The sequence below is a fragment of the Hyla sarda genome, chromosome 10, assembly GCF_029499605.1.
Source record: "Hyla sarda isolate aHylSar1 chromosome 10, aHylSar1.hap1, whole genome shotgun sequence".
In the NCBI taxonomy this organism is placed as follows: domain Eukaryota; kingdom Metazoa; phylum Chordata; class Amphibia; order Anura; family Hylidae; genus Hyla; species Hyla sarda.
Genome location: NC_079198.1, coordinates 124,664,836 through 124,677,228, shown reverse-complemented (window position 1 = coordinate 124,677,228; position 12,393 = coordinate 124,664,836). Strand labels below are relative to the sequence as shown.

Genomic DNA, 12,393 nt, shown 5'->3' with positions numbered 1-12,393 from the left:
CTTTCTCATCAGGATTTGTACAACTTCCTGATATTTCTGAGCTGCTGCAAATTAACACTGATTCCCTCATTATTGAGCTTTGCCGGCTCATTTGCATGGCCCATTTACATAGCGTCGTATGCCGTGTTTAGTGATAAATATTCATAAACGTGTTTCTGTGCATTTTTTATGGGTAAAGGTCATGTTGTAACAAATTGTATCCTGTATCCGCACTCGGCGTTTGCCAAGGCGCCGGCTGCACGAGGCGTTTGTCATAGTGTTTAATGTCAAGTGGAGTTCTACAGGTAAAATACGAGTAACCGGGCGAAAAAAAAGATTACAATATTAGGAGAAAATTCTCTACTGGACGGTTACGATATGTTCATAACAATGTGGCATGAGTACAAAAATAGTTGTTTTAGGGTTTTCTTTGGGGAAAGAATTGAAAATGGCGCATACATGTTATATATATATATATATATATATATATATATATATATATATATACTGCTCAAAAAAATAAAGGGAACACTAAGATAACACGTGCTAGATCTGAATGGATGAACTAATCGTATGAAATACTTTCCTCTTTACATAGTTGAATGCGCTGACAACAAAATCACACAAAAATTATCAATGGAAATCAAATGTATCAACCCATGGAGGTCTGGATATGGAGTCACACTCAAAATCACAGTGGAAAACCCCACTACAGGCTGATCCAACTTTATGTAATGTCCTTAAAACAAGTCCCAATGAGGCTCAGTAGTGTGTGTGGCCTCCACGTGCCCGTATGACCTCCCTACAACGCTTGGGCATGCTCCTGATGAGGTGGCGGATGGTCTCCTGAGGGATGTCCTCCCAGACCTGGACTAAAGCATCCGCCAACTCCTGGACAGTCTGTGGTGCAATGTGGCGTTGGTGGATGGAGCGAGACATGATCAATCGGATTTGGGTCTGGGGAACGGGCGGGCCAGTCCATAGCATCAATGCCTTCCTCTTGCAGGAACTGCTGACACACTCCAGCCACATGAGGTCTAGCATTGTCTTGCATTAGGAGGAACCCAGGGCCAACCGCACCAGCATATGGTCTCACAAGGGGTCTGTGGATCTCATCTCGGTACCTAATGGCAGTCAGGCTACCTCTGGCAAGCACATGGAGGGCTGTACGGCCCCCCAAAGAAATGCCACCCCATAACATTACTGACCCACCGCCAAACCGGTAATGCTGGAAGATGTTGCAGGCCGCAGAACGTTCTCCACGGCATGTCCAGACTCTGTCACGTCTGTCACGTGCTCAGTGTGAACCTGCTTTCATCTGTGAAGAGCACAGGGCACCAGTGGCGAATTTGCCAATCTTGGCGTTCTCTGGAAAATGCCAAACATTCTGCACGGTGTTGGGCTGTAAGCACAACCCCCACTTGTGGATGTCGGACCCTCATGGAGTCTGTTTCTGATCATTTTAGTGGGCACATGCACATTTGTGGCCTGCTGGAGGTCATTTTGCAGGGCTCTGGCAGTGCTCCTTCTGCTCCTCATTGCACAAAGGCGGAGGTACCAGTCCTACTGCTGAGTTGTTGCCCTCCTACAGCCTCCTCCACGTATTCTGATATACTGACCTGTCTCCTGGTAGCGCCTCCATGCTCTGGACACTACGCTGACAGACACAGCAAACCTTCTTGCCACAGCTCGCATTGATGCCACCCTGGATGAGCTGCACTGCCTGAGCCACTTGTGTGGGTTGTAGACTCCATCTCATGCTACCACTAGAGTGAAAGCACCGCCAGCATTCAAAAGTGACCAAAACATCAGCCAGGAAGCATAGGAACCGAGAAGCGGTCTGTGGTCACCACCTGCAGAACCACTCCTTTATTGGGGGTGTCTATCTAAATGCCTATAATTTCCACCTGAACAACATCATGTGAAATTGATTGTCAATCAGTGTTCTTCCTGAGTGGACAGTGTGATTTCACAGAAGTGTCATTGACTTGGAGTTACATCGTGTTGGTTAAGTGCTCCCTTTATTTTTTTGAGCAGTGTATATATAAATATAGATAGATAATTTTTTTTATATATATTTCTGTATATATGTGTACTTGGTGGAATAGTATTCCAAAAGGCAACCCTTGTGCCCAATGTAAATTGATGCATGCACCGTATTTCAAATTAAGTATGCACCATTTTTTGAGACATTTTTTTTTAACAAATGTGTAATTTTTTAAATATGATATCCAATGTCTAACTGTGTTTTTCAAACAATGTGTCTCCAGCTGTTGCAAAACTACAACTCCCAGCATGCTGGGAGTTGTAGTTTTGCAACAGCTGGAGACGCACAGTTTGGATAAACACTGGTCCAATAAATTTTTTCAAATAACTGGTGCTAGAAGTTATACAGATTTGTAAATTATGTCTGTATAAAAATCTTAATCCCTCCCCTACTTATCAGCTGCTGTATGCTCCAGAGGAAGTTGTGTAGTTTTTTCCAGTCTGCCCACAGTACTCTCTGCTGACGTCTCTGTCCATGTCAGGAACTGTCCAGAGAAGGAGCAAATCCCCATGGCAAACCACCCTGCTCTGCACAAACGGAGGTGTCAGCAGAGAGCACAGTGGTCAGACTGGAAAGAACTACATAACTTCCTCTGTAGTATACAGCAGCTGATAAGTAATGAAAGGATTAAGATTTTTAAATAGAAAAAAATTACAAATCTGTATAAGTTTTTGGCACCAGCTTATCTGAAAAAAAAATTTCCTCCAAAATACCTTTATAAAGGCCAAAAGATATTCTGCATTGTACTTGTTTTTTTTATTTTGCAACCATAAAAAAGCAGCAGAATGAATAAAGCGAGTGCCGCTGAAATTTCGTAGTGTGCGCTGTATAGCGAAATCCCATTGACTACAATGCTGCATCTGATTTTTCGAAGCAGTCATTTCTATGCAGAATTACATTTGGAAATTCAGTAGTGTGAACCTAGCCTTATATTTCTAATAAGAAATCATTACTTTTTTTGGCAGTTTTTTTATAGGCTAAAAACAGACCCAAAAGAGCCAAAACATATATATTGTGCGCACTTAGCCTAACTCAAGATTGTGCATTCACCCTTTAAGCTATGTTAACTTCCTCATTGGAATTCTGCACGGAGATTCCACTGCAGCAGAGTCCTGTTGAATTTAACAGGATTCTGCTGCGCACCAAATTCTGATTTTTGTGTCCGCAGAAAGAATTAACCTGTCCATTCTTTCTGCGGACTCCGACTTGTGAACATAGCCTTACTTGTTCACTTGTGAGATCTTAAAGGAGAAGTACCAAGGGAAAAAACACATCCTCTATACAAAATATAGGGGGTAAGTTTTAGATTGCGGCAGGTCTGATTACTGGGAACCCCTGCTATGTCCTGTACTAGGCCCCAGCACTCCCTAGGAGGGGCGCATCACTACCCCCGCATGAAGCGGGGGGGCGCTACGCCCCCTTCATATATCTCTATGTGAGTGCTAAAGATAGCAGAACGTCCCTCCAATAGAGATATACGTAAGAGGCGTGGCCGTCCCTGCTTCGCGCAGGGGTCGTGAAGGGCACTCCTGGGGAGAATTGGGGTCCCGGCGGTCAGACCCCACAGCGATCTACTACTTATCCGATATCCTTTGGATTGGGGGATACGTTTTTCCCCATTATATATCTCCTCTAATTCCTGTATTTTCTTGTAATATGACCTTATTTATGCGAATTTCTTAACTACCGCCATGCATTTTTCATACTAATAAGCCCATGTCATCGCGGGGCTCATTCTGTCTGTATGGTTTGACTTTCCTCCGGCTGGATGGATTACACAAGAGGTCAAATCTTCCTTTTTTCCTCTATATTTCTGATCCAGCTGATATGAAATAAAGATTTATTTCAGGAAGGAGAAATCTATTTAGAGATAAACTGTTTTGCTTGCAGCCGTAACAATGGAGCGAGGCGCTCACTGAATTGGCCCCCAGCAGCTCCATAAATCTGAAGCATCACCGTCCTTCCCCGAGCGAGATGCAATAACACCGTCTCAGCTGGTGGTTGTTTTGAAGCTTGGAGCTGACTAGTTCCAGATTTACATTTTCATTGCGTTGGGTCGTTGCTCCTTTTATCTCTTCTGCCTCTGTCCTTTTCAATTAGAGTTGCGATAAACGAGGAAAGGGAGCCCTTTTACACGCGCACACGTCTGCAGTGCTGCGGATCGCACTATGAAGAACCGCGCTCGGATTGGAATTATTGCCCACATATGGTCCAATATATAGAACAGAGCGGGCTAACAAACAGATCTGCCAGTGCTGGGTGGCGTGTTTACCAGCCCCACGTAAATACTTTGTCTCAGGGGAGTTTTTAGGACTCATCGCAGTGATCCTACTAGAAGCACTCTGACTCTTTTTTTCTTTATTATTGCCTATATTATGCACACTTATTTTCCTTAGCCAACAGTGCCATTTGTTTTATTCCAGCGCAGCTCCAGCTATGTTTTTTATTACTCTAATTTCGGTCATGTGATCACCCGTCTGACTCTCCAAATCTTCCAATGCCTAATGGTGACAACAGGATGTCAGACTCTGACTTCCTGTTGACTTCAGAACACACACAAAAAAAGAAAAGGAAGCGCGCCGCCTAGTGTAGTATGTCAAACAATTTGTAATAAATGATAAATGGATTTGCAGTCACCATGTGGGGTTGTGCTGAGAGCACAACACCTCAGAAGACGTCTGGTTTAAATGTAATGGTCGCATAGATCTGCAGCCGTGGCTTGTCCGGTGTCAGCAGCGCTGATCCGGTAGGAAAATGCTCCGAAAAGTAAACAAAATTCAAGCTTCCAGGCGCTGATCTGATGGAGTAAGTTGGAGCGGACACAGGATTATTGTCCTAAAAACAGGTTTATTTGCACAGAAGCAACGCGTTTCCGCTCCGTAATGGACCCTTCGTCAGGCAGGTGCAGAATGCACCTGCCTGACGAAGGGTCCATTACGGACCGGAAACGCGTTGCTTCTGTGCAAATAAACCTGTTTTTAGGACACTAATCCTGTGTCTGCACCAACTTACTCCATCAGATCAGCACCTAGAAGCTTGAATTTTGTTTACTTTTCGGAGCATGTTGACTTCAGAAAGACATCATCATCTACCGGATAGCCTCCAGCTAGCTTCCAGACCCCTATGGCAGTGTCTCCCAACCAACGTGCCTTTAGCTGTTGCGAAACTACGACTACAACTCCCTCAATGAGTTCATCGCAGGGTTTCCAGTGGACAAAAGGGGTTGTCCGTTCTCCAGTCAACCCTGCGGGTGCAGCAATCTTCTCTGACTATAGCATCTACAAGGTAAACTGCTGGAAACGAAGCAATGTGGGGGAAAAGGTTCACTCGTTGGGAAACACTGACGTAGAGTATGGCCAATCTGAACAATTGCAATGGCCAAGGCTCCATTTTGGCCTACCAATGCAGTAATGTGGGTTCTGTAATGCAGTCTACATTTCCCATGAATCCTTTGGTTTTTGCTTGGGTGTTTGATCACTGCACCTGGTCATCTCATCATGCTGCTAGTGCCGGAGATCACCCAAGTGAACTTATTGGACTCATAAGGGCGATTTGTGTCAGTTCTTACTATTAAAGGGGTACTCCACTGGAAAACATTTGCTTTTTTAAATCAACTGGTTCCAGAAAGTTATACAGATTTGTAAATTACTTCTATTTTAAAATCTTAATCCTTTCAGTACTCATCAGCTTCTGTACCCTCCAGAGGAAGTTCTTTTCTTTTTTGAATTTCCTTTCTGTCTGACCACAGTGCTCTCTGCTGACACCTCTGTCCATGTCAGGAACTGTCCAGAGCAGGAGAGGTTTGCTATGGGGATTGGCTCCTACTCTGGCTGTTCCAAAATTGTGGTAAAAATTACACAACGTTGTGCAGAAGAAAAGTTGATCAGTTGCCCATAGCAACCAATCAGATTGTGTCTTTCATTTTAAAAATAGAAGAAGCGATCTGATTGGTTGCTATGGGCAACTTTTCCTCTGCACAAGTTTAGTAAATCTTCTCCATTGTTCTTCAGTTTTTGTTTTTTACTTCTGGTTCTTTATAAGGATTTGTTGGTATCTCTGTACACAGCTTACATTGTATATGATTTCATGATTTATTTAAGGCTGCCATGTAAAATCTGTGGTCAGCATGCTGCATTATTTGTATTGCCTTCTACTTGAAAACAATAAAAAAAATTGATAAAAATTAAAAATTACACGTTTTTGCCATATTTTGCACAATTGAGGTACAATCTCCATTTTTGCCATGATTTGGGGAATAGCAGCATCAATATACAGATAGAGCTGGGAGGGGAGGTGTATAACTACTATATATCCTGATCCCATAGAGATAGAGCTGGGAGAGGAGGTGTATAACTACTATGTATCCTGATCCCATAGAGATAACAGCAGCAGTATACAGATAGAGCTGGAGAGGAGGTGTATAGCTACTATATATATCCTGATCCCATAGAGATAGCAGCAGCAGTATACAGATAGAGCTGGAGAGGAGGTGTATAACTTCTATATATCCTGATCCCATAGTGATAGTAGCAGTATACAGATAGAGCTGGGAGAGGAGGTGTATAACTACTATGTATTCTGATCCCATAGAGATAGTAGCGGTATACAGATAGAGCCGGGAGAGGAGGTGTATAACTACTATGTATTCTGATCCCATAGAGATAGCAGCAGCAGTATACAGATAGAGCTGGAGAGGAGGTGTATAACTCCTATATACTGATCCTATCAAGATAGCAGATGGGGTCTGGGAGCAAGTAGGAGGGATCTGGTAGGAGATGATGTCATCTTGTAGTCCACAGGAAATAAAAGTCTGACATTATGTTGTAACTATTAGGCACTGGAACATTTGGAGAGTCGGATTTGTGATCACATGACCAAAATAGAGTAATAAAACACATGGACATGTGGCCTAAGTGTAGGTAATAAAACAAACCCAGAGTGCTTCTTTAATGTACTAGGTTTGTGGTGGACCACCGATGTATGGCAGGACCATGGGTGTAGCGGTGTGAGTGGTGGGATCAGTTGGAATTATCTTCACAGCTAAGGCCAGATTTCCCAGAGAGGTGGCCAAGACCCAGAAGGACCTTGCAGCTTGCTGGACCAATATACTTGTAATTAACTTAACTTGTAATTGGACTTGACTTGACTATATGCAGGACTTGACTAGTTTCAGTGACAGCAGACATAGACTTGAGACTTACTGGAATGACTGTAGCTTTTGGGGTCTTCCAGATGCTGATCACTTGCACTGAGATCTCTGGTGGTTGCTGTGCTCAGTAAAGACTGAACTCAAAGAAAAGAGAGCGAATTGTAATGGCCGCCCCTTTATATAGTGGGGGGCTGGACTAAAGCCCATTGGTCAAGCTGCGGGTCATAGGTTAAGCTGGTGCTCTCTGGGAGAACATGTGACAACAAATGTGACTGCATAACATATGACAATCTCACAGTTCCTTGAGACCTCGCACAGCAACTCTGCTCTATCTATACATTAGGAGACTGTCTAGGAATTAAAGTGATACACACAACATTATGGAAGAACAGGGGGAGACCATGCAGGGGAGCCCCCTTGTCACTGAGGGTCTCAACCTGACCATGTACTGTATTGGGACATCACAAGTCGATCCATAGTTTATCAGCAAGTGATGGGAATACCCGATCCAGCCTGTTCAGTCCGCAGATGATAATCCACAGTGGGCACTGCTATATACCCTCAACTATCAGACATGTTTATCCCTTATGTATTTTCAAACTCTTTATATAAACAAATATGTTCTTACTCACTAGGGGCACGCAGAGATCTTGACAATGGTGATAATTTTTAATTACAAAGTATATTAGAAGTTGCTGAACATTTTAATATTCAGTGAATAAGCCAAGAAGCTGTGTATTAGACCTTTATACATTTTAGTAGTGTACTATACATAGTGGTATTGTCTCCTCACCTATGGGGCGTTATGGTGAATTTATGAGTCCCCCTCATTACTGACACCTGTATACTTTGTGTCTGAACAGATGACGGCCACGGCTCAGCAGACTGCTAAGGCCCAGCCAGTCCACCACCCGGCATCCTCTGCGGCAGCGAACCCTGTCCCTGGTGCACCGATTGACCCTCAGGCTCAGCTGGAAGCTGACAAGCGTGCTGTCTACAGGTACTTGAAAGAGCTTCTTGCAAACTCTGTAAAATGCTAATGTGCAGCTCCATAGTGATGTGCCAAGGTACAGTGTGATTTCAGCCTCGGGCTAACTTGTCAGCATGATTCTTGTGTTAGGAGAACTTGTCATTGCATCTTTCTTTCTTTTCATTTTCTCAACAACATGACTTTAAAATGGGATTAAAGACAAACCTCATATCAGCTAATGTGGTGGGTGCCGATGGCAGGGCTCCTGACAGGAGAGGCGGCTGGGAAGACCTGCACCCGCGTTCCACAGGGCTGACACTTCCCACCATGTTGCTGGTGAATTTTTCATTTGCAGTGTTAGATGTTTTTTATATGTATTTATTTGTTTATATCTCTGCAACAGCGCACGGGGGGGTGGGGGGGGGGGGGGAAGATTGCAGATGTGGGATCCCATCGCTGGTGCAGGCATCTTGTTCTTCTCTAGAGGGCACTCTGCGGGGGAGATTTATCAAAACCTATGTAGAGAAAGAGTGGTGCAGTTGCTCATAGCAACCAATCAGATTCCTTCTTTCAATTTTAAAGATGCCTGTGAAAAATCATAGAAATGATCTGATTAGTTTTTATGGGCAACTGCACCACTTTTCCTTTACACAGATTTTGATAAATCTCCCCCTTTATGTCTACTAAGTGTCCTTCCATAGTACTGCGAGGTGGAGGCGGGTGGTTCAATATCTTGTTTGGCTCATCCCCTCGTAAGACAGCCATATACCTATCACCTAAACAAAGCAATCCTCGTGTTCTCACTAAAAATGTGCACGCTCAAATGGGAGTGAGTTCTCAATGGAGGGCATTGTGTCCTTTGAAATCAAAAGAATCAGACAGTGAAATTTAACATGTGTGGTAGCCACAAAGCACTAACTCCGACCAGAGGTCAACAAAAAAATTAGTGTGTTGCAGAAAGGTCCTTGTCCAGCCTTCTCCTCGATGGCATAGATGATAAACCCCCTGTTAGAGGTGAAGACCTTAAATGGGCACTGTCATATAAAAATTATGTTTTGCATATGATACAGCAGGTAAAATAAATAAGATTTGTATTTTACTCCCTGTAAAAGAAATGTCTTTTAATGTCACTTTCACGGCCACTAGGGGTCTCCTTTCCGGTCCAGACTGCATTCCTTCTGCTCAATAGCACAGACTTTGGTCTCCTGCTGGATTGTCAGGAGACCAAATTATAAAATGGCAGATCAGGAAATCAGAAAAATATTGGCAAAAAACATGCAATGCTAAGGTGTTCCGTAGGGTAGAATATCTGCAGGACGTCATTACATTTTAGCAGAAAAATGTATCTGCACTGTAGTAATGTACTTACCACTAGGCCAACAAGGCCAAGGCCCAGGACAGCAGTTTAATTGGGATGGCAGAAATGCCACCCCATGATACACCACTGCTCCCGGGAACATCCACCGTCACGCGGGCGCCAATCATATCTCGCCAATGTAGGAAGAAGTGCAGGCCCGCAATGCCTGCTGGAAGGTATGTGGAGGCAGCACAAAACCAAAATACACCACTGCTGCCCTGGGAAATCTGCACCAGAAATGAGCACAATAATAAGCGGCCAGATCAGAAAGAGAATGATGAGGAAGTGAGATGTGTCAGATGTCACGGAAGGAATAGTCAGTAGGTCTCATAGCACCAAGGACTTGTAATAATATTATACACTAAAGGTCCTCTTTATAGGAGCCCACTGAACTTTCATAATGAATCTTCCCCGTATGAACATTGGACCCATGACCACGGAGTGCACAATAAACTCACCTGATCAGTTTTCTCTCGGCATTTCAGTGCAAATCTACATTTAACGGGAAAATACAGTAATGTGAATGAATTGGAGCAAAGCCTGGTCTTCTTATTGGGGCCAGGAGCTTACTGCCAACCTTGTGGGATTTTCTCATGTAATAGTGTGATGGAGGGAATTATCCAGAGAAAGTGGATCTTCTAGACAGAAACATGTCCTGGTCAGATGGATCCAGATCTCTGTGGAGAAACATGGCCTGGCCAGATGGATCAAGATCTCTTTGGAGAAACATGGTCTGGTCAGATGGATCCAGATCTCTGTGGAGAAACATGGCCCGGTCAGATGGATCCAGATCTCTGTGGAGAAACATGGCCTGGTCATATGGATCCAGATCTCTATAGAGAAACATGGCCTGGTCAGATGGATCCAGATCTCTGTGGAGAAACATGGCCTGGTCATATGGATCCAGATCTCTATAGAGAAACATGGCCTGGTCAGCTGGATCCAGATCTCTGTGGAGAAACATGGCCTGGTCATATGGATCCAGATCTCTATAGAGAAACTTGGTCTGGTCAGATGGATCCAGATCTCTGTGGAGAAACATGGCCTGGTCAGATGGATCCAGATCTCTGTGGAGAAACTTGGTCTGGTCAGATGGATCCAGATCTCTGTGGAGAAACTTGGTCTGGTCAGATGGATCCAGATCTCTGTGGATAAAGATGGCCTGGTCAGATGGATCCAGATCTCTATATAGAAACATGGCCTGGTTAGATTGGTCCAGATCTCTGTGGATAAAGATGGCCTGGTCAGATGGATCCAGATCTCTGCGGTGCCATATTGATGGGAATTTGAAACAAGAAGTGTGAATCAACGAGCCCCTCTTGTCAGGTATAAATAATTCAGGCTAGTGGGGCGTGACGGTGGGGGAAATGTTTTCATGGTGTAAGCTGGCTCCTCTGATACCTGTGGATGGACATTTGCACTGTAGGGCTTATCTAACAATTGGGGCTAACCAAGTCAAGTGAAAAGGCGTGAAGTGATGGCCAAAAGATCTCTAAACTTTAATCTCACTGGAAAAAATGTAGCAAAACTGATGCAATGGAAATGTGGAGTATAGCAGCAAAAAGCAGGGAATCAAATTGCTTATTTCATAAACAAAAGTGCATGTGAAAAATTAGAGCTGGAATCTGATTGGTGGCTTTTCGGCAAGTGACAAGGCGGCATGAAATTACCCCACCGATTAGGAGTCTGGTCCTTTCCTGTCTCATGAAGATGTCGCCCTGCCATCGTCTGCTCAGAAGCTGAATACTAAGTCTATGCAGATTCCTCATGGCACCACCTGCTGTTACTGGAGGATGGAGAAAGACGGGGAGGATGGCTCTGTTTTATTCAATTTTTTTTTTTCCTTTTGCAGACTTTTTTTTTTTTTAATTAAAATTTCTTGCCTCTGGGTAGCATGACAGTTCAAAACCACAGTGGGGATTTTTCATTTCATGTCAATAAATTTAACAAGGCCCCATTCAATTCAAATTAACACACGGTCTCCGAGGCTTTCATGCTCCATGGTATCACCGCAGATAAAAAGGAAATCATTTTGTGGCCTAATTTGGACTTTTTTTGAACACCACAAATAAATGTAAATAAAATAAATGTCTTCATTCTCAAGCGGCGAAACCTTTCCGAACTGCCATGGAGAGACAGAAAATGAGTGTTTTGCAGAAGAAAAGGAAAAACTAAAAAACGGGAAGTGATTGTCAACGGGAAGTGATTGCACCGCGCAAGTCAACCTTTGGGTAGATGACGAACCTGGTGGCTTTGTCCCCCCAAGAGAAATATTATGCACAAAAGCGAGAAAATATGGGACATTTCTGAGTTACAAGATCATCTCCTTGAACAATAAACTGTCCTGGAGCCAGAGAGATGAAGCCGCCGACGATCTCAATGGAGACTTTCTCCATTCACAGCCATATCCAGTGCAAAACGAGCAAATCTATCCGTTTCGCTCTAGTCATTTGGACCCCAGCCGGCAGAGTATTCCAGGCACAGAATATACTGCAAGGTCATCTGAGCCTTTACTACGATCGTACATAAAATTAATACTAATTGGGTAGTAATAATGTATCGCCTTGTAAAATGGAATGTGAGCTTTTACAGGGTTTCATATAAGAAAGCCTCATTAATGGCGGTATAATTATGTCACAGCTGCCATGTGCTTCACTTATTTCATGGCCGCAACACACTGCCAGTTATGGCCGCTGCTAATATATAGGAAGTTTCTTAGAGGTTTGAAACTGTTATAGGATTTGCCAAATGGTAGCATTTATGGATGTAAGAAAAAAAAAAAACGAATACAAAGTTTGTCTTTTGCTTCTTTTTTATATCTATATACTCCAGAAATGGTATATATGGAGATATAATCTGTAACCGTCGCAATGTCATATTTAAAATTTACA

At 43.5% G+C, this 12,393-nt stretch overlaps 1 protein-coding gene across 11 annotated transcripts in view; it reads left to right on the top strand.

Annotated features, from left to right (window-relative positions):
- PKNOX2 (PBX/knotted 1 homeobox 2) overlaps positions 1 to 12,393 on the top strand; it is a 430,049-nt gene that overhangs the window by 351,428 nt on the left and 66,228 nt on the right. For all 11 annotated transcript variants that reach the window (XM_056544248.1, XM_056544254.1, XM_056544256.1 and 8 more), the window contains one exon: positions 8,039 to 8,175. In XM_056544248.1, coding sequence (XP_056400223.1) covers positions 8,039 to 8,175 — 137 coding nt within the window. The remainder of the gene's footprint in view (positions 1 to 8,038; positions 8,176 to 12,393) is intronic.